Source organism: Podarcis vaucheri (assembly GCF_965113315.1).
Source record: "Podarcis vaucheri genome assembly, chromosome: 5".
Classification (NCBI taxonomy): domain Eukaryota; kingdom Metazoa; phylum Chordata; class Lepidosauria; order Squamata; family Lacertidae; genus Podarcis; species Podarcis vaucheri.
Window position 1 is genome coordinate 26,151,114 of NC_138763.1, and position 18,312 is coordinate 26,169,425.

At 43.6% G+C, this 18,312-nt stretch overlaps 1 protein-coding gene across 3 annotated transcripts in view; it reads left to right on the forward strand.

Moving 5' to 3' along the window:
• The first annotated feature begins 510 nt into the window (after positions 1-510).
• Positions 511-18,312, forward strand: part of LOC309533104 (glutathione hydrolase-like YwrD proenzyme) — a 28,920-nt gene continuing 11,118 nt past the window's right edge. Inside the window, exons 1-7 of one of the 3 annotated variants that reach the window (XM_082224190.1) lie at positions 511-819; positions 2,804-2,909; positions 3,901-3,998; positions 4,400-4,553; positions 9,171-9,324; positions 9,822-10,028; positions 17,633-17,815. In XM_082224190.1, coding sequence (XP_082080316.1) covers positions 600-819; positions 2,804-2,909; positions 3,901-3,998; positions 4,400-4,553; positions 9,171-9,324; positions 9,822-10,028; positions 17,633-17,815 — 1,122 coding nt within the window. In that variant the 5' untranslated portion in view covers positions 511-599. The remainder of the gene's footprint in view (positions 820-2,803; positions 2,910-3,900; positions 3,999-4,399; positions 4,554-9,170; positions 9,325-9,821; positions 10,029-17,632; positions 17,816-18,312) is intronic. The other 2 variants (XM_082224191.1, XM_082224192.1) reach the window with 2 other exon arrangements.

The window sequence follows — 18,312 nt, forward strand, 5'->3', positions numbered from 1 at the left end:
CCCATAGGGAAAATCGTCTTGCGAAGCAACTCAAAAAACCAAAAACCCTTTCGTCTAGCGAGCTTTCCGTCTTGCGAGGCATTCATCTTGCGAGGTACCACTGTACTGTATTTGATGGTTGTAGTTTACTTCTTAATATGTATTATAAAACTGACTTTTTAATGACAGCGTAGATTCTAAAAGTACCACACTGCCAGGTAATCATGGTCATGTTATTTACACTTCCCAGGCAATATAATTTGTAAACTCAATGTGTGGGGTGTTTTTTTTTAAAGAATAACATTACAACTTCATTCCCCTAAAAAGTAATGCTTATTCCACAAAAGGTTTACAAAGTTCAGTTATTGCAAAAGTTTTTCAGTGTTAATTTTATGCATTTTTTAAAATCACCATGGTATTTAACAATAACATCTTACGTCCTTTAGAGGAGAAATTGAGAATCGTAGAATTTTAAATACCCATCATCATCTTTGGCTTTGTTTCATTTACTTGTAGTCATGAGGGTGGGGGATTGGGAGAGGCCTCACAAGTGGAGCAGCCTACCTTGGGCCTCTCTTCATCTAAATCCGGCCCTGCCCCCACCCCACAAATAGCCCTAAATGTTGCAAAGCAGCGTCTATTCCTGCGCCCAAATCATATCTAGCGAAGGGACTAAAGGGATTCAGAACGACACTCCTCTCCTCGTAGGGTACCAAAGGTGCGAAGGGACCTTGGCTTCGGAGTCACGTGCTCCGCGGTCACGTGAGGCGAACCCAAAGCGCTGCTTCTTCGGCTCCCTAAGGACAACGTTGCTGCTGCTCCTCTCCAAGCGCGCGCCAGGTAGGAGGGGCGTCTGGGAGGGCGAGGAGAGAGCGCGCGCGGGCGCATGAAAGGGACCCCTGGCGGCTGGCTCCGTTTTTGTTTTCACCCCCTTCTGTTTTCTGTCTCCTGCTGGGGAAGTAGGTCCCGTTAAAGGAGCCGGGCGCGTGGCTGGGGCTGCCCGGGCGTCGAGGCGCAGAAGGAGGGGCAACCTTTGCCCTCGGGGCGCGAGAAGCGGCTAAGCCGCGGCAGCAGCAGCTGGCAGGGCTGGGCTGAGCCACGCCTTGGAAACCCGAGCGCTGCTCGCCTCCGCTTCCTCGCCGCCCCCTTCCTGAGGCTTCTCCTCAGCTGCAGAAAGAAAACCCCAAAGCAGCACCTCCCTTCCCTGACGGGAAAACATACCCAATTGAGTATAGAGCCTGTCGGGGGATGCTGCCCCCCCATCTGTGCCCGCAAGGCGATGGACAGCTGCTCTTTAAGCCCGAGAAGTTTCAAAAACGAAAACGCTTTGCAGAATTGCAGAGTTGGAAAGGACCACGAAGATCATCAACTCCCAACTTCCTGCAATGTATAGGATGTTTTTAATATATATATTTTTTGCCCAACGTGGGGCTTCAACTCATGACCCTGAGATTAAGAGTACAGTGGTACGTCGGGTTATATACTCTTCAGGTTACAGACTCCGCTAACCCAGAAATAGTACCTCGGGTTAAGAACTGTGCTTCAGGATGAGAACAGAAATTGTGCTCCGGCGGCGTGGCAGCAGTGGGAGACCCCATTAGTTAAAGTGGTGCTTCAGGTTAAGAACAGTTTCAGGTTAAGAACAGACCTCCAGAACGAATTAAGTACTTAACCTGAAGTACCACTGTATTCATGTTGTACCGTCCAACTGAGCTGCTTTATCTAGCATCTCTCATGCACAAAACTCCACTTCTGGCAAAAGTCCCTAGGCAGGACTGATTGGCTGGACTCTCTAGTAGGGAGGCGGTACTGTTTCAGGGCAAGAGAAGCTTTGGTGCTGCAGATGCTGCCAGGCTACAACTCCCATGAGTCAAGGGTTAGGGATGATTAGAGTTTCTATTGAGCAACATCTGGAGGACCAAAGGTTCCCCACACCTGTGAGCGTAATCACTAGTGACTAATTTCTAAGAGTGGTGTGTAGACTCTGGACCATCTGGTACGCAGGCTGAGACCCTACCTGCCTGCAGACTGTCTCGCCAGAGTGGTGCATGCTCTGGTTACCTCCTGCTTGGACTACCTGCTTGGACTACTGCAATTCACTTTGTGTGGGGCTACCTTTGAAGGTGACTCGGAAACTGCAATTAATCCAGAATAACACCGGTCCTGAAAGACCAACATTGGCTCCCAGTACATTTCCGAGCACAATTCAAAGTGTTGGTGCTGACCTTTAAAGCCCTAAACGGCCTCGGTCCAGTATACCTGAAGGGGCATCTCCACCCCCATCTTTTAGCCCGGACACTTAGGTCCAGCTCCGAGGGCCTTCTGGCGGTTCCCTCATTGCGAGAAGCAAAGCTACAGGGAACCAGGCAGAGGGCCTTCTCGGTAGTGGCGCCCGCCCTGTGGAACACCCTCCCTTCAGATGTGAAGGAAATAAGCAGCTATCCTACTTTTAGAAGACATCTGAAGGCAGCCCTGTTTAGGGAAGTTTTTAATGTTTGAAGTTTTATTCTGTTTTTCGTGTTCTGTTGGGAGCCACCCAGAGTGGCTGGGGAAACCCAGCCAGATGAGTGGGGTATAAATAATAAATTATTAAATAATAATAATGATGATGATGATGATGCAGTGGTGCCCCGCAAGACGAATGCCTCGCAAGACGGAAAACTCGCTAGACGAAAGAGTTTTCCATTTTGGAGGTGCTTCGCAAAACGAATTTCAATGGGCTTGCTTCGCAAGACGAAAAAACCGCTAGACGAAGAGAATCACAGAACGGATTCTTTTCGTCTTGCGAGGCACCACTGTAATAATTCTCCTCTCTCCTCTTTAGGTAATAATGTGCATTACGTCACTTCAAAATGTGTTCAACCCTCCGTACTGTGTTTGGGACCCCTTCCTTATTCTGCTGAGTGGGACTGTGGACCTCTGCCCCCAAGGTCCTGTCCCTATGGCACCACTGATACCTTCCTTGTCCTGAAATGAAGGATTTTTGGAGTGGTGGGGGTTGCAATTGCTTCTCAACAAGTACCTGCACCTTTCTGTTGGATCCCTGTGGTTCCCTGAAAGAAAGGCACTTTGGATACACACATTATTACAGAACAAGTGGGGCCTGCTCTAACAAACTGTTGCAATGGGAGTTGTTGTTGTTGTTGTTATCATTTGCATAGAATCAGAATTGTAGAAGTGTAGAGTTGGAAGGGACCATGAGGGTCATCTAAGCCAACCCCTTGGAATATAGAAATCTTTTACCCAACATGGGGCTCAAAACGCTGACCCTGAGATTAAAGGTCTCATCCTGTACCCACTGAGCTTTCCCTCTGCATGGACAGATTGTGCTGCACTATATCAAGCAACAGAACCACAATCCGAGCCTTTGGATCAGCACATATAAGCAACTGTGTTTGCACTGTGTTACTTCTAAAGCCCAATTTTGGTAGACGGAACACAGCATTCCCGTATTCAAAGTTCTCAGGTTTGAATAAGAAGCCATCAGGATGGCTTTGAATCTTACACAGCCTAACCTCGGTTGGTGAAAATTGTGTGTGGGAAATTGTGGATCAAGTTTGTTCCTCAACTTGAATTTTGAACCTGGGGGGGAAATTACACGCATTTAATTAACAGTTGTTTTATTGTTGAAGACAAGGGAATTTGGGAGTAAGAATGATATTGTTTGGGGAGTTCCATTTCACTTGCCAAATGAAAACGAGAGATTTACATAAAATATGGTAACATGATGTAACTTCAGTATATATAAGTGTAAGCTATATTGAACACAACAATTTGAGTTTTGCAGAACTCTGTGAAGTTTTATATGGGTCCATTTACATCCATTTTATTTTGGGGTTCGCATTAATTTTTGTACATTAGTTCAGATTTTCCTTTTAATACGCATTTCTTTTTGTGTGTGTTGTATATTCTTCCGAAAAGGATGCCACATCTTAATTTCTGTTCTCGGAGGTCCCCGGTGGTTTGCAGTAGCGCTTGCGTTGCGTCAAGCCAGACTCTCGCAACAAATATAGGCCTCGGTAATTAGTTCCGCTGTTATTTTAATGGGTGAAATGTTGGTTTTTCCTTTGTGGGTCGTATATGACATTCAGTGGGTTGGCTCCAGACTTAAGTCAGTGCCTCTTTAGACCCCTGTGACTAATCTGGGGTGCAGCGCTATACTGAAGATCTCCTGGCTGAGGTTTCCACAATTTAGGAAGTGTAACTCACTCGTGCTTCCTCTCTTCTGGCATACAAAACCATTCTCAAATCATTTCAATTACAGTTGAAAATCAGCAATGCCATGTCTTTCTTTAATTCTTAGGATCCTGTGGTTCTAACGCTTCCTAAAGTGGCATTCCCTGATTCGGTTTGCATGTCACTATTAGTTTAGAGTTGTTGTTGGTTGTTGTTCTTTTTAATGAGCGTATCTCTGTTGCAGATATCTTAAAGAATGGTGGCAATGCGGCAGATGCTGCTGTAGCAGTAGCAGCTGCTTTAAATGTGACTGAACCATGCAGTACGGGCATAGGTGGAGACTGCTTCTGCCTCTATTATGATGCAAGCACTAAACAGGTACATGGTCTCAATGGAAGGTAAGTACCAGAGAGAGAAAGAGAGAGCGAGAGAGAGCATGCACATGAGCAGTTGTTGTATTCTGCTATGTACTAGGGCAGAGAGTTGTTGTATTCTGTTACGTATTAGAAAATATAGTTGTATTCAGTTACATGCTGGGGTAAGCTGTGCATCTAGGATTTCTCTCTTTGTAATTTCTGCTCCCCCACCCACCCTCCAAAACCACCTTTTTGCTGCTGGTTTGAGAGTAGGGGCCGAGAAATGAGAGGACTAAGGCTGGATCTAGACGCATCAAAAAAAATTTCAGGAAAACGTGTTGTAACCTCATAATTGCCAAAAGATGGAACTCCACAGCGCCATCTGGTGTCAACAGTGTTATGACATACAGTATTTAAAATGCTTAAAAAACACCCCTAATGCAGCTGAGTCCTAAGACAGTGGTGACGAACCTATGGCATGTATGTCAGAGAGGGCACTCAGAGCCCTCTCTCTGGGTATGCAGGGCTGTCGCTTCTGTGCCGGGGGTAGGGGAGGAGGAGGAGAGGATGGCTTATGCGCACTGTCCAAAGCCTGTGGCACCAGGGCCATAGCTTCTGTGCCAGAGCGGGGGGAGGAGGAGAATGGGCTCGCACCGTTCGAAGTCTGCGGCACCAGGGCCTGGCAAGTGAGTGAGGGGCTAAGCAGACATTGACTTTTGATGCGCCCGGGCCTCCCGCCAGTCTGTTTTTCCTACTCGGGAGTAAGCCGCCTTGAGTTCAGCAGGGCTTAATTCCCTGGATCAGTAAGCATATAAAGACGGCAGCCTAAAGAAGGGGCTGCTGGGTTTACATGTTTGCTGGGCTTTCCCACAGAAGCCAACAGAGAAATTCATTCTGTGGAGACTGCAATCGAACGGCATCCGAAGAAAAGGCAAATAATAATAATAATAATAATAATAATAATAATTTATACCCTGCCCATCTGGCTGGGTTTATTTATTTATTTATATTTATTTGTATGTGCACATGCAGACAACCATTATTTTCTCATATTAAAAATTGGGAGAGGGTGGCTCTTAGTATAGCCCTCCAGTCTACACTAGTGGCCAAAATTATGGAACCTTCTAGAAAAAATGTATTTCCGAGGTTTGATGGCTCATAACACCACTTTGTTTTGGAGTAATACTAGTCCTTTTTTTCTGTGGGGATGCAGTGGGACGCATACTCCTAAACATTTTGTGAAGTTAACGGGAGAAGAAATTCACTGTATTTATTTTTCCCAGTTTGAACTGTATTTATTTCCCTCCCGTTGGTGATTTTCTTCAGTCAAAACAAGAGTATCCCTAAACATTTTTTTTTAGAAAAAAGCACTGACTTATACCATAAAATTATATATCAATGGAAAGATAATTTAATGAAGAATGTAATGCGATAACTTTTTTGAAGGATTATTTATTACAACATCAGTCGTAAAGAAGAAGCGTGAAACACACAGGAAAAAATGAGATATACAGGTAAAATTGCTGTGTTGGCACTTTGTGATGAAGAAGTAAGTTTTGGGTTGCAGTTTGGGCACTCGGTCTCTAAAAGGTACACCATCACTGTCCTAAGAGACACCAGTGTGGTGTAGTGGTTAAGAGCGGTAGTCTCCTAATCTGGGGAACCGGGTTCGCGACTCTGCTCCTTCACATGCAGCTGCTGGGTGACCTTGGGCCAGTCACACTTCTGTGAAGTCTCTCAGCCCCACTCACCTCACAGAGTGTTTGTTATGGGGGAGGAAGGGAAAGGAGAATGTTAGCCGCTTTGAGACTCCTTAAAGGGAGTGAAAGGCGGGATATCAAATCCAAACTACTACTACTCCTCTTCTTCTTCTTCTTCTTCTTCTTCTTCTTCTTCTTCGAAAACTCCTCTGTGAATGGCAGCCAGGTTGTTGAGTGAAGAGATGCCACTTCCTTTTCTGACATCATACATTTTATTGTAGGTGATACTACTACAGGAAACAGAATGCTAGACTAGGGCTGCAGTCCTGTGTACTCTTTCCTGGGGTTAAGTCCCACTGAAGTAGGACAGTTGGCCAGCCAAGATTATGTGACTTGCTTCATGACACACAATGAATTCAAAGCACAGGTCTGAATTCAGGTTTTCCGGACTGAAGCTCAACCTTCTATCTTCTGGATCACACTGGCAACGATGGGAAGCTTGGGAGGGGGAGTGGCTGGAAACTGTGGCAAATGGAGAGCCATTAAAGCACAGCAAACCAGCTTGTTGCTACTAGCTCGACTGCTGTAAAATAAGCAGATACAGATTACTTGGACAGAATTTCTCAATGGAATTCCACGTATATAACGGGGCTCAGTTTAGTGGTTTTGTTCAGGCTTGCCACACTTATCACGAGCCTGTTTGCAATGTATACAAATGGTGTTTGTCCAGTTTTAGTGTGTGCCTTCAGGCTTGTGTGCATAATGTCACTTTGTTTTTAAGCTGAACTTGATAATGATTTTGTGCAAACATCCTGGTGGACAGAGTGTCTGCAGTTCTGGTTTCATATGGGGAAGACTTTCATTTTAACCAGGAGGTCAGAATCCAGCTTTGCACCTCATTTCCTTTTCGTTTTGTTCTGATTTTCCTACATTCATATGCTATTCTACTTTTCGCCGCTGCAGAGGAATAGCTGCCCTTTAGGTCTAAGTTGAATATTAATAGGAAAATGCTATAAAAGGATAGCATCGGCTCCAGGTGCTCTTTAGTTCCTGTTGCTATAGTCCAAGGGCAGAGAGCAGGACATGCTGAAATTCCTCTGATTATTTTTTTCCCTCCCAGGAACCTTTCACAAAGAAACAGGAAACTCCTTAGAGCAACATTGCATGTGGGGAACAAGGTCAACTTGTGCAACAAGACTTTTCCACCCTCTTCTCCCCCACATGACCCCTAAACCTGTTCTGGTGGTTCCCTCAAACTTGCAGAACAGATTTAGGTGGTGCAGGGAGAAGTCTTGTTGCGTGAGTGGACCTCATTTTGCAAATGCAATAACTTAGTTGACTCCCACCCTTGGTTTGTGTGCTGTGACAGTTTCTGTATTAAGCCATGTTTCAAATATGAGTGTGCCTCACTCCTGCCGCACAGGCCCTATGCAAATTCTCCCTCCTCCCACAGCACTCACGCACCTCAAACAAGCCATAGTTTGGCTTGTCATGTTGTCCGAACCCAGACCATGGCTTGTTTGTTTCAACTGAACCTTCAACTGAAGGTTCGTTTCTTGGTTTATTTCTGGCTTATTGCTCATGATTTGTTTGAAACAAACCACAATCTGGCTTTGGGTAGTGCAACAAGCCATATTGTGGCTTTTTTAATGTATACAGGAGCCATAAGGTGGGGCGGTGAACGGCAGAGAAGCCTTGTGGGGATCTGTGCATCAGGGGCAGACACATTTTCTATTAAAAGCTCATACATTCTCTTCCTCTCTGCTAGCTGGAGTGTGTGTGTGTATGTGTATTGGCTTCTTCAAGCTTCTCATTCAAACACATGGGAGAGATTTCCCACTTATCAGCAAACCACCTTCTATTAGCCATCGAAACTGGGCTATGTGCCTAACACAGGAATAGTCAGCCAATAGCCACAGTTGCCAGATCAAAGGACTACGATGACGGAAGATACTACCATTGGCAGAGCGTTCCCTTTTGAGTAGCTTTTAAAGCAGGTCAGCTCAAGGGCTGCATTCTATCTTGACCAACCTTCTGGGAGCCTCATGCAAGTGGTGGGCATACACATTGCACTTTAACTCACATGCATACATAAGTAAATACCGTTTCTCCCCCAGCAATTAGGTTTTGGGGGAAAGTCGTTTTGTGTCATCCCCAAGTCTTATTTCATGGGGAAGGGGTGGTCTTCCTGGAGACTGTAGCTGCGGAAGGGAGACTTAACCACCCATAACCCACAACAATGAGGCATGGGGAGGCAGCCGCCCATCGGAGCCAATAGATTTGTTTTCAGGCCAACAGGGCATTTGCGGACTTGGTGGGGCATTGTTGGCAGCGTGAGTAATATGGAGAGGATTACCTTTTCCTTCTTCCAGCTGTGACACACAATCTGAAAATGCCTCCATGCGCTTAAAAATATCTATTGGCTCCAGCCAAAGACTTCTTTTTTTCAAGTCTAGAGGGGACACTGGGAGGTCCCAGGGGCAACGTCTGGCCCACAGGCTGGCAGTTCCTGACCTGTATATTACTGGTACAGAAGCTCTTCAAAGGTTTGGACCTAACAATTCTAGTTCATAGGGTTAAGAGCATCGTATGGGTTAAGAACATCTGTTTCTGTGTTGCTGAATTAATGTAATATGTTGAGAATAGTGGTTTGAAACAGACCATTTTAAGAAGAGCGATTGGCTGGTGTATCTAAGAAGAGTTTCTGGAAATAAAGATGGCAGAATTTCAGCCTTTGATGAATCATTTCTGTGAAAATGCCATGGAAAATGTTCAACATTATTTCAGGTTGTTGCCAGGAGGCTTCTAAGCACTGTTACAGTGCCGTGCCGAGAAACTGTAGCACCATCATCAAACTTTTTATATATATAATAAGGTCAAATGGATGCTCTTTTCCCCCTTTTATCTTTTTAGTATGCTTGTAATTCGGTTTCCATGTGGATCTCTGTTTGCTTTGCAGCGGTCGGTCTCCGCAGGCCCTGACCCTTGAGCTGCTAAAAGAGCATGGCTTCAGCGAGGCAAATCCTCCCCCTCCACTACATGCGCACAATGTCACTGTACCTGGTGCGGCAGCTGGCTGGTGCGATGCCGTTGCTCTGCATGGAAGCAAAAAGGTGAACCCCAAATGAACATGCAGATTCAGGAATATAGCATAACCAAAACTGTTTATTTTTGGCAGATTTTTTGTTCTTTTAAAGCAACTATATTTTGCACTTTAAAAAAACAACAAATAAATCTGAATTTGCTAATTTAGTTTATTATGCACAGTTTCTTCCACTCCTTCCAGATATACGGAAATGCAAGGAGAAATACAGGCCACGGCATCTCCTTCCCCATCACTAGAAATGTTACCCCACCTGACTTCTGAGATTTCGCCAGATTGTCAGCTTATTTTCAAGCGTATATTCACAGTCATAGAGACCTGGGAGTGTTTTGGTCGCTTAATATTTTCTCCCACTTTACCATTTATTGATAGTCTGTTGAACATCTTTGTTCATAGGGTTAATTTTTGTAAAGAGAAGGGCCTTGGGAATGTTTTTAATCAGACACACGTACATTTCAAATGTTGCATCTAGATGGAAAAGTAATTGCGCGATCTTTCCCGGTCCAGCTTTCCATGCGGCAAATTCTGCAGCCAGCTATAGACCTGGCTGAGAAGGGCTTTCCAGTCTCAGAGATTGCTTCCTACTGCTGGAAGAAAAATGCTCATGCTCTTCAAGCGCCTGGCAACCCACACGGGAAGGACCTGCTGATAGATGGCCAAGCACCTGACCACGGACAAGTCTTCTGCAATCCCCTTTTGGCAGACACTTTTAAGGTGAGCTGAACTGTCTTGAGCCCAGTGTCCTCAGCTCAGAACTATGGCTGCATTCAAACAGCAGTTTATTTAGTTTCCTCAACATTTCCCCAGCCGTTCATTTCTGCATTATATTTGAGCTTTCGCACGGTGTAAAAGCTGCTTATAGAAATACAGCGGAATGTAGCACAAATTCAGCGTTCGTTTTCACGTTATTTGCTTCCAGAAAAAGATCTGTTCACAAATAACATGGAAACGAGTTCCAAGCCAGACCTATGTTCCACTATATTTCCAGAAGTCATTTTTAACGTCGTGCAGAAACTCAAATATAATTCAGAAATTAACAGGTAGGGAAATGTCAGGAAAATGGAATAAATGGCTGTGTACATGTAGCCTGAGTGCCATAATCGCAGAAATCCTGGTAGCAACCAATGCAATGGCAGCAGCCCATTTTTACAGCTTTTGCAATCTCAGGAATTGTTTTCAGGTGACTCTGCATCCATGGATGAGATGGGATGCGTATTGCTGTACTTCCTGCAAATGTGTTCTAAGGAGATACAGTTGTACCTCGGGTTACATAAGCTTCAGGTTACAGACTCCGCTAACCCAGAAATACTACTTTGGGTTAAGAACTTCGCTTTAGGATGAGAACAGAAATTGTGCTCCAGCGGTGCGGCAGCAGTGGGAGGCCCCATTAGCTAAAGTGGTGCTTCAGGTTAAGAATAGTTTCAGGTTAAGAACGGACCTCCGGAACGAATTAAGTACTTAACCTGAGGTACCACTGTATCAGGTGCCATGCAGTGTGGAAACTTCTGATGTCAGTGCTGGCTGGCTGGTATTACGATACTATACTGGCAACCCTTTGCAAGTGTGGAACTGCTGGTGGATGAACTCTTGGTGCCTGAAGTATTTCTTGGTCAATCTCTTGACAGATTTCAGGGCTCACGAAGAAGCTTTTCTTCAAAGCTCTTCTAGAACAGTGATTTCCAAACTGCCTCCTCCCACCCCAGATCTTTTGAAAATGTGCTTTGCTAGATGCCATATGAATTCTAATTGTATCTTTACTCCTTCTTCTGTTTCACATATACTTTGTTTTTACTGTATGGCAATTTAAATTCCATATAATTCAGTGTGGTGTAGAGGGAATAAAGCTGTTTGGTGTTGTGATACTTAAGCCTACAAGGTGTGCTGCCTCAAATCTCAGTATTTTCAGGGCACGATTGGTTCAAAAAAGGAGGAGAGAATCAAGGGTCAAACTAGGTGTTATACCAAATGCATCTACTGATTGATTGTAAAAACAAAAAACACCTAAAAGTGGTTTATAATTAGAAAACACTACACACACACACACACACACACACATATATATATATAGGATTGGCGCAGAGGGGCCAGTTTTATTGGGACTGCAACACACGAGGTGAGATTCAACCCTTTCTTCCCCAACCATGATTTTAAGTGGAAAACCACCCCACCCACGCTGCTATTAGCCTTAGAAAGAAAGCTGTAGCTGAAACTGGTGGGGCCTCCCCACTAGAATGGGTAAGAGCAGTAAGGGGGTGAGGGAAGGACTAAATCTCCCCTCCGTGCATTCTGTGGTCTCAGTTAAATTGATGTTTAATTCTCCCTTCCTCATACCTTGCATCCCCAATAAGAACCAGTCTCTTCTGGCACCTATTACTATTTTTCTTTTTAAATCCTAATGTGATAGCTCAGTTGGTAGTGCACGAGGCTCTTCATCTCAGGGTTGTGGGTTCGAGGACAAAAGGATTCCTTCATTGCAGGGGGTTGGACTAAATGACCCTCGTTGGTCCCTTCTAACTGTACGTATCTATGATTCTATACAATCTTTCTAGTGATGCATTTCATGTTGTGTCTTCTTTGACCCTTCGTTTCTGCCCTGGTGCAGGTAATTGACTCATATCCTTTTCCTGCTCTGATCTTGAAGGGATGTTGGGAGCATGCCATCTAGGAAGTGGTATTTTGCTGACATGTTGAACAGAGAAAGGATCAGATCAGGGCAGCACTCATTGTGGAATTAGACCCCATACTCCTTCCCCTGCCCCCCGGCTCCATCTGTGCTTTTAGAGAGGAAGTGAGATGTGTTGTCCATGGGAATGATGAAGGCTGGTATTTATCCGAAGAGAAATGTTTCATGCTGTGTAAGGAAGTTAGTGGGGAATGACAGTAATGTACATCAAATTTAATTTTATTTCCGCAGCAATTGAATTTGCTTCCAGGTTAACTTGGTTTCCACTAAGCATAAGGGATTTGGAGGCTGTATCTGAATATTCTTCAGCAACACATCTCCCTTTTTCATTTTTTCTGATAGTTATAAATGTCAGTATGTTGCAGGCTAACAAATACTGCCTCTTAACCTTACTGAGGAGCTAATGTAAGGCTGAGAAGCTGTTCAGAGTCCAATCTCACAGAAATCAGTAAACAGAACACTATAGGCTGAGAAGATGGATTCAAACTAATCCCTTGTCATGCTTAATTCCCTTCCATTGTTCACCTTGGATTAATGTAACACATTTAACCTATTCTTCACAACCAATTTGGGTTGTTTCCTCCACCCACATGTATTCATTTCCCTACACTCAAGAGTTGTGGATAACATTTATCCGCATTTAAAACATGCAAATATAATTTAATATACGATTAACATATGCACAGACCATGGGTTGCAGGTATATTTGGTCCTCTCCTCAAAACTGTTCACTCCTTCAAAAGACAGTCCCCTCTGTCTTTCTGTATCTCTTGATGCCATTGGCTGAGCTACTGTGATGTCGCCTTGGGCTTTCACTAGTGATAGCAAATGGCCCCAGTAGCTGTTATTGACTTAGCTGCTGTGATGGCATGGAGAAGTGGGAGGGGTCTGGGTCAGGTAGCTGAACACAAAGGGGAAATGCAAAGATCTTAGCATTTAAATTCTACGTTCAGCAGATTTAAACCACATATGGGCCTTGAATTATTTGTTCTTGGTACAAATATTCCAGTTCATTGCAGAGCCTTACAGTGAGCAGAGTCACCCAGCAGATAGATGAAATCTTATGCTCAATAAAAACTCAAATCCCACAGATGTATGACCCTAAAACAGTGAATGTGTGAAGAGAATTGACATAGATCCAAAGATCATGTCCAGTGAGATATTTTTTTTTTTTTTGGGGGGGGGGTATTTTCTCTTCGAATAGAATTCCATGTTACAATCTCCTTTGGAAACTAAATGTGAACTAGAAGTTCAACATTGCTGTTGCCATGGCAAATGAATTGTGAGCTTCTTGTTTGCCTTGGTCACATTTGCTTAGATCGATGTGTGCGGTGCTTGATACTGCTTGAATTCAGAATTGCTATTCACTCACAAAAGGATGAAAGCTGTGAACAGTGAGCAACCTGGTATACAACCCTGTTTTCATCTGAAAAAGTCAGCTGTCACCTAAGGGAGTCCAGGCCTCCATCCCTGTTGTTGAATATCTTCGAGGCCGATTTTGGATCTCTTACAGAGAACTGTATAGAAATGATGAAATTAGCCTCTGTTGGATACACTTCACATGAGATAATTTCCTCCCAAATGAAGCTGGGAGTACACAAACTGTGCATTGTGATGTGTGTCGAACATATTGTCTACGCATGCTGAAATAGATAATTATACAAAGCAGTCAGCAGAGAACTCTTTGTTTCCAGCCAATAACTTCAGGTATTTCTGTTTCACTAGGGGGTGTTGTGTGCGTAAACAACAATGTCTTAGGCATCTACTTTCTGTCGCAGGAGGTGATGTTTCAAAAGTGCAGCAGGGAATACAGTGCATTTCTTTCTTTCTTTTTATTATTTTTTTAAAATAATATTTATTAGAGTTTCAAAAAAGTTACAAAAAAGAAAGGAAAAGGAAAGGAAAAAAAATAAAAAAGAAGAGTAGAAAATACAAAATGCAAGAAAATATAAACAATTAAAATCAATTCCATCTTTCCATGTCTTATCTTTCATTTACTTGTTTCCCTGACCTCCTCACACCTCCCTTTTTTGTATTCTAGTTCAAATAAGTATTTCAGCAAATCCTTTCCGCTTAGTTTTTATCCTAATAATTTATCTTAGTGTACTATGGGACGCGGGTGGCGCTGTGGGTTAAAGCCTCAGCGCCTAGGGCTTGCCGATCGAAAGGTCGGCGGTTCGAATCCCCGCGGCGGGGTGCGCTCCCGCTGCTCGGTCCCAGCGCCTGCCAACCTAGCAGTTCGAAAGCACCCCCGGGTGCAAGTAGATAAATAGGGACCGCTTACCAGCGGGAAGGTAAACGGCGTTCCGTGTGCTGCGCTGGCTCGCCAGATGCAGCTTTGTCACGCTGGCCACGTGACCCGGAAGTGTCTCCGGACAGCGCTGGCCCCCGGCCTATAGATGTGAGATGGGCGCACAAACCCCAGAGTCTGTCAAGACTGGCCCGTTTGGGCAGGGGTACCTTTACCTTTACCTTACTATAATTTTACATTCTCGTTTCACCACTTAAAAAATCAATTTTTACCTAATCTTTTATATCATTTCTGCTAAAACCACATTGCTTCATTCCAACATCCTTCTAACATTCCTGGATCTTGCAATGTTTCTGTAAATAAATTTTAATTTTTTTCCAATCTTCTTCCACCAACTCTTCACCTTGGTCTCGGATTCTGCCAGTCATCTCCGCCAGTTCCATATAGTCCATTACTTTCATCTGCCATTCTTCCTGAGTGGGTAAATCTTGTGTCTTCCAGGAATACAGTGCATTTCTTTGCTACATAAGCAATGTTGTTGTTGTTGGGAATTTTGGAAACCATGGCTCTTGAGTACAATGAAAGACAAACCTTTAATAAGTGCACAAATGACACGTAAACAACAAAGGATATATGACTTTCAAGAGTTAGTGCGTTAGATGAGAGAGATCCTTCTCCTACGTGATTTATCTCACTTGAGGAATGAGCCTTTCTTGACCTGCCAATTTCATCTGTTAATATTTAACAAATTGGTGCCAGGTGGTAACATGGTACGTAGAGGATGGTACACTATTTGCTTAAACACGGGGAATGACACATGCCCTTTTGTCTTGTTGGTGCCTGGTACCAACAACTTAATATCCCCTTTGAATGACTGGCGTTGAAGTTGCTCTTCTTTGAAATCGCGTCAGGAGTGACAGGCAGTTTCCTTTTGTGTACATAAGTGCCTAATTGTGCTCTCTTTACTTCTGAAGCTACTCATTTACTGTGCATGCTATAATTTTAAAGCGACAGCTCACCCTTGCTTTCTACATACACCCTTCAAACAAATAAAAAAATGCTGTAACATTTAATAAAGTTACTACATTTTACCGCCACATGAAAGGACGGTTCTGGAATAGTTGGTCTTACCAGCTAAGGCTTGGGCCACCACTGCACCAAACGTTCAGAGCACAATGGGCAGCATTCATTTAATGCAGCCCATCACCTCAAAGACTTCGCCCTTCTCCTCTGCCATGTTCCCTGTGCCCCTCCAAATTGTGGGGGGTGGGTGGCCAGGATCAGCTTGTGGGAGGGAGAACAGGGTGGGGAGGATGATTGTTCTGTCTGGCAGTCTGTAACACTTGTGCAGATGGAACTTCCATAATAACGTGATGTTGAATTCCACCCTGAGATACTACTTTTGTAGTTATGGCTTCTCCCAAAGATTTCTGGAAGCTGTTAAGGGTGCTGAGAGTTTTTTGGAGACCCCTATTCCCCTCACAGAGCTTCCGTTCTCGGTTCCCAGGGTTTCCTGGGAAGAGGGGTTGATTGGTAAACAACTCTGAGAATTGTAGCTCCATGGTGTGCAAATTGCTTAACCCTGAGGGCCCTCTAGTCCAATCCCCTACAATGCAGGGATATACTTGCAGTCTGTGAGTGTAATGTGCAGCTGATGTGTGTTACAAGTGACCAAGGCTTTGCTGAGACAGTCATGGCACCCTTTTTGAACATCTCATCATTTTGGTAGCCATAGTTATTTAAGCGCCTAACTGAAACAGCCGTACATGTGCGTGCACACACACACACACACACACACACACACACAATGCACAAGGATCGAGAAAAATGATTTCTCCCTCCTTTCCACTATCAGGATTACTAATTCCCGCTTCCATCTACATAGATTCTTGGTTAGTCATTGCCCTCTTTTAATGAAACCAATTGATTTTTCAGAAAACACTCTTGAAATAATTATGATACCAATACTACCACCGTTAACTTCTTGCTGTCTTTTGCCAAAAGACTACAAAGGAGTGCATAAGCAATATTTTGAGGCTTATTTATTCCTCTGCTTATTTCTACATTGCTTAAAAAAAAACCTGGCTACTAGCCATGATGACTGTGCTCTACCTCTACAATCTCACCCCTTGCCTTTTCCTGTAAGACCTATTGCAGTCGTTAAGAGTCGTCAACAGGCTCATCTCAGCTATCTGCCAATCTCCCATTCCCACCACCCTTCTGATTAATACCCCTCCCCACCTTCTCACTATATAGAAGGATCTGGCAACTTCTGTTTCAGTGTATCTGAAGAAGTGTGCATGTACACGAAAGCTCATACCAAGAACTAACTTAGTTGGTCTTTAAGGTGCTACTGGAAGGAATTTTTTTATTTTGACTATGGCAGACCAACACGGCTACCTATCTGTATCTACAACTGGATGCATTGATGCTTCTGAAAGACAGTGGCTGGAAGTCCTGGGAGGGGACAGGGCTCTTGTCCTCATGTTCTGTTGTCCTGGTTTCCCACAGGCATCAGGTTGACCACTGTGAGAACAGGATTCTGGACTAGATGGGCCATTGGGCTGATCCAGCAGGCTACTCTTATGCTCTTAACTACCAAAGCTTTCCATTCGGTTACTTAAATAATGGCTCAAATATTTGTGGATTTAAGCCTCAACTATTTTGTTTTTGTTTTTGTTTTTTTATATATAATTTTTTTAGTAGTTTTTCAACATATCATTTTCAACAGTAATTAAACATACTTTAATATCTTATACCATTTTTTTGACTTCCATCTGAAAATTTTCCAATCTATTCACTAAATATACATTTATTACTTCCACAATTACATTTAACTCATAACTAATATCTCTATTCTTTCTCTACTTTGCAATGCTTCATACATTTCTCCTTACAAAACTTCTTGTAGTCCTACTGGCGTAATTTGTTGATTACAGTTGCTCTCCAAATAGTTCGTATATTTCTTCCAATCTTCTGTAAATCTCTGGTCCCACAGGTTTCAAATCCTTCCTGTCATTTTATCTAATTCTGCACAGTTTATTAATTTTGTCTGCCATTCTTCTTTCGTCAGAATTTCTTATAAGCCTCAACTATTTTGATTACCTCTGCTACTGAACTGTGACCTAAGATGATGTTCAGGTCTGTAGTGCATTCCTTCAGCAAACCAGACACCTGAGAGCCAAATTACCCAGCTAACAACCAGCAAATGGCACAGTACAACTAATGTAAATTTTATCTTTGTTCATGTTTCCTTGTTTATATACACACTCATATACCCCGCTCTGCCCTCCACCCAGGCAAGCAAGCGTCACTGTCAGAATCCAAGGTCACATTGCATAGTATTTCTGCCCCCACCAAAAACACACTTTTCTTTTTTTGCAGTTTCCAATCCAGATTATTTTCTTCTTCCAGGAGTTGGCAGAACTTGGCAAACAAGGCTTCTATGAAGGCCGTGTGGCCAAAGCTGTTGTGGATGTTATTCAGAGCAATGGTGGAGTGATGGATTTGGAGGACCTGAAAAGCCACGCCACTGAAGAAGTCAAACCTATTGTCACAAATTACAAGGTAAGGCGGTGATAGCAATGTTCCAAAATGAATGGCATTTGTAGAATTAATCACGGGCAACTAGAGCACAGTCTCGTGAGTCCCTAACAGAGATATTGGTGAAACTTGGATACACGGTACCTAGATACAGAGAGCTCAAAGCCTCCGAGGTTTGTAATGTTCACCTCAGTGTGATAATTAGGAACTCTGAATTCTTCTCTGAGTTTCAATCTGAACCATAGAAGTATTCCTGTCTTGCTGTCCAACCTCACACTGGAAATGCCCACCTTAAAAAGAAACAACACACACACACACACACACACACACACACACACACCCTTACAACTGCTACTTGAGCCTAAGTCTCCTTATTTAAAAAAAAAACCAGGCTCCAGCAGCCTTCATAACAAAGCATCCCATAACTAGCGAACAATGGCTGAGAAGCCTCTGTTCCATTCCCCAGTGCCTCTGAAAGTACCTTTTAACAAGCTTTGAGCCTTTGATATCTAATGCTTATA